Genomic DNA, 1,553 nt, shown 5'->3' with positions numbered 1-1,553 from the left:
TCACATGTGTTGGAATAGACCAAACAATGTCTTTTGTTATTTTTAATTGTCAATAATAACACTTTAATTGAGTTGTTGATATATCATGCTAATCAATTCTGTGACCACACCATGGTGGCAAAATTTTGATTTTGGTGAAAATGAAAGTCTTAAAGTTATGGTCTAACTGGTTTTATTTTTTATTTTCTTAATTTAGTATTTTTTAAATAAAAGTTTCAAAAATGAAGATAATAAATTTTATTTCATTCTTTTATTATTTTTTTTATAAAATTCAAAAAACAAAAAAGCTATTAAAAATCAAAACAGAGGCCAATCCATCTTTAGATTTTTTTTATGCTAGAAATGTTAGAGGATCATCATAATTTATTATTTTTTATCATTATTTTTAAATTTTAACCATCAATCTAATTTTTTTAATTTAGTAATCCAACAATATACTTTAAACTATACTTTTAAACGTTAATGGCAAAAAAAAATAAACTTTGATGATCTCTAACATTCTTCTTAAAAAAAAAAAGAAAATTACTTATATTTACATTACATGATCAGGCCTAATAAAATATCAGCATAAAAGTTTTTTACACGAAAATTACATAAAACAAATTTTGAATTTAAATTTTATTGTTGGCAATTTAATAAAAAATAATTTTAATTCTGTAATTTGTTTGACTGATTGATTTCCAATTTCAGGTTTGTGGATTATCACTTTCTGATAACGTGGTTAAGATTGTTTACCATTTGTTTGACACAAATGGGGATGGACACTTAAGTTCAGATGAGTTTGTAAGAGTGCTACACAACAAAGAAAATGATATCGCTCAACCTATGGAGACAGGGATCTTGCGTTTCTTGTCTTGCTGTTGGAACTGTAAGCATAGCTTCCCATACTCGCGCTTGTTTTCTTAGGTTCATACTATTTCTGAGATAGTAGAAATAGAAATTTGTTTGGTTTCTATATTTCTGTTTCAAGAATAATATTGTGATATTCATGTATTTGGTTTGTCATATGTAAATATAATACCCATTTTAAATTAGTCTTAAGATCATTCACTTATATAAATAATATTATTATATTTTTTATTTCTCTAACTCACTAACATTTATAAAATAAAAAAACACTTCTCAATTTTCAAAACATGTTTTCATTTCATAAAACACTCCTTTTAAATATATAACTACCATTTATTTATAAATGTCATAGGTGGTAATTTGCAATACAACTTGTAACTAAAATAGCCAATGAGTAATAACTTAAATATCATAATTTTTCCATACTCTTCTAAGAGGTTGCGAATTCGAATCTTTCTATCTTTGGTAAAAAAAAAAAATTGTAAGTAAAATACTTTCTAAAACCTTGTAAATAATATACTATTCCTAAGGATTGGCGCCTTCGCGGTAAGAAGTTTGTGGATGTACCTCTTGCATAATTTTTTCATAATTTCTTCTACCTTTTTTGGCTTTTCAAACTTTTCAGCACATATATATATTTTTTTAAAACAACAAGTTCAACACAATAAAGTGGAGTATCAACGAAAAAAATACTAAATAGATAA

The 1,553-nt window shown here is 24.9% G+C and overlaps 1 protein-coding gene across 2 annotated transcripts in view; it reads left to right on the top strand.

Moving 5' to 3' along the window:
- The window catches only part of LOC107612049 (calcium uptake protein, mitochondrial-like), a 5,413-nt gene extending 4,381 nt beyond the window's left edge, over nucleotides 1–1,032 (top strand). Inside the window, exon 8 of one of the 2 annotated variants that reach the window (XM_021110067.1) lies at nucleotides 691–1,032. In XM_021110067.1, the coding sequence (XP_020965726.1) occupies nucleotides 691–906 (216 nt within the window). In that variant the 3' untranslated portion in view covers nucleotides 907–1,032. The remainder of the gene's footprint in view (nucleotides 1–690) is intronic. The other variant, XM_016313882.2, reaches the window with a different exon arrangement.

The sequence above is a fragment of the Arachis ipaensis genome, chromosome B08 (genome assembly GCF_000816755.2).
Source record: "Arachis ipaensis cultivar K30076 chromosome B08, Araip1.1, whole genome shotgun sequence".
NCBI lineage: Eukaryota > Viridiplantae > Streptophyta > Magnoliopsida > Fabales > Fabaceae > Arachis > Arachis ipaensis.
The sequence above is the reverse complement of the archived record's forward strand: the minus strand, read 5'-3'. Positions and strand labels throughout refer to the sequence as shown.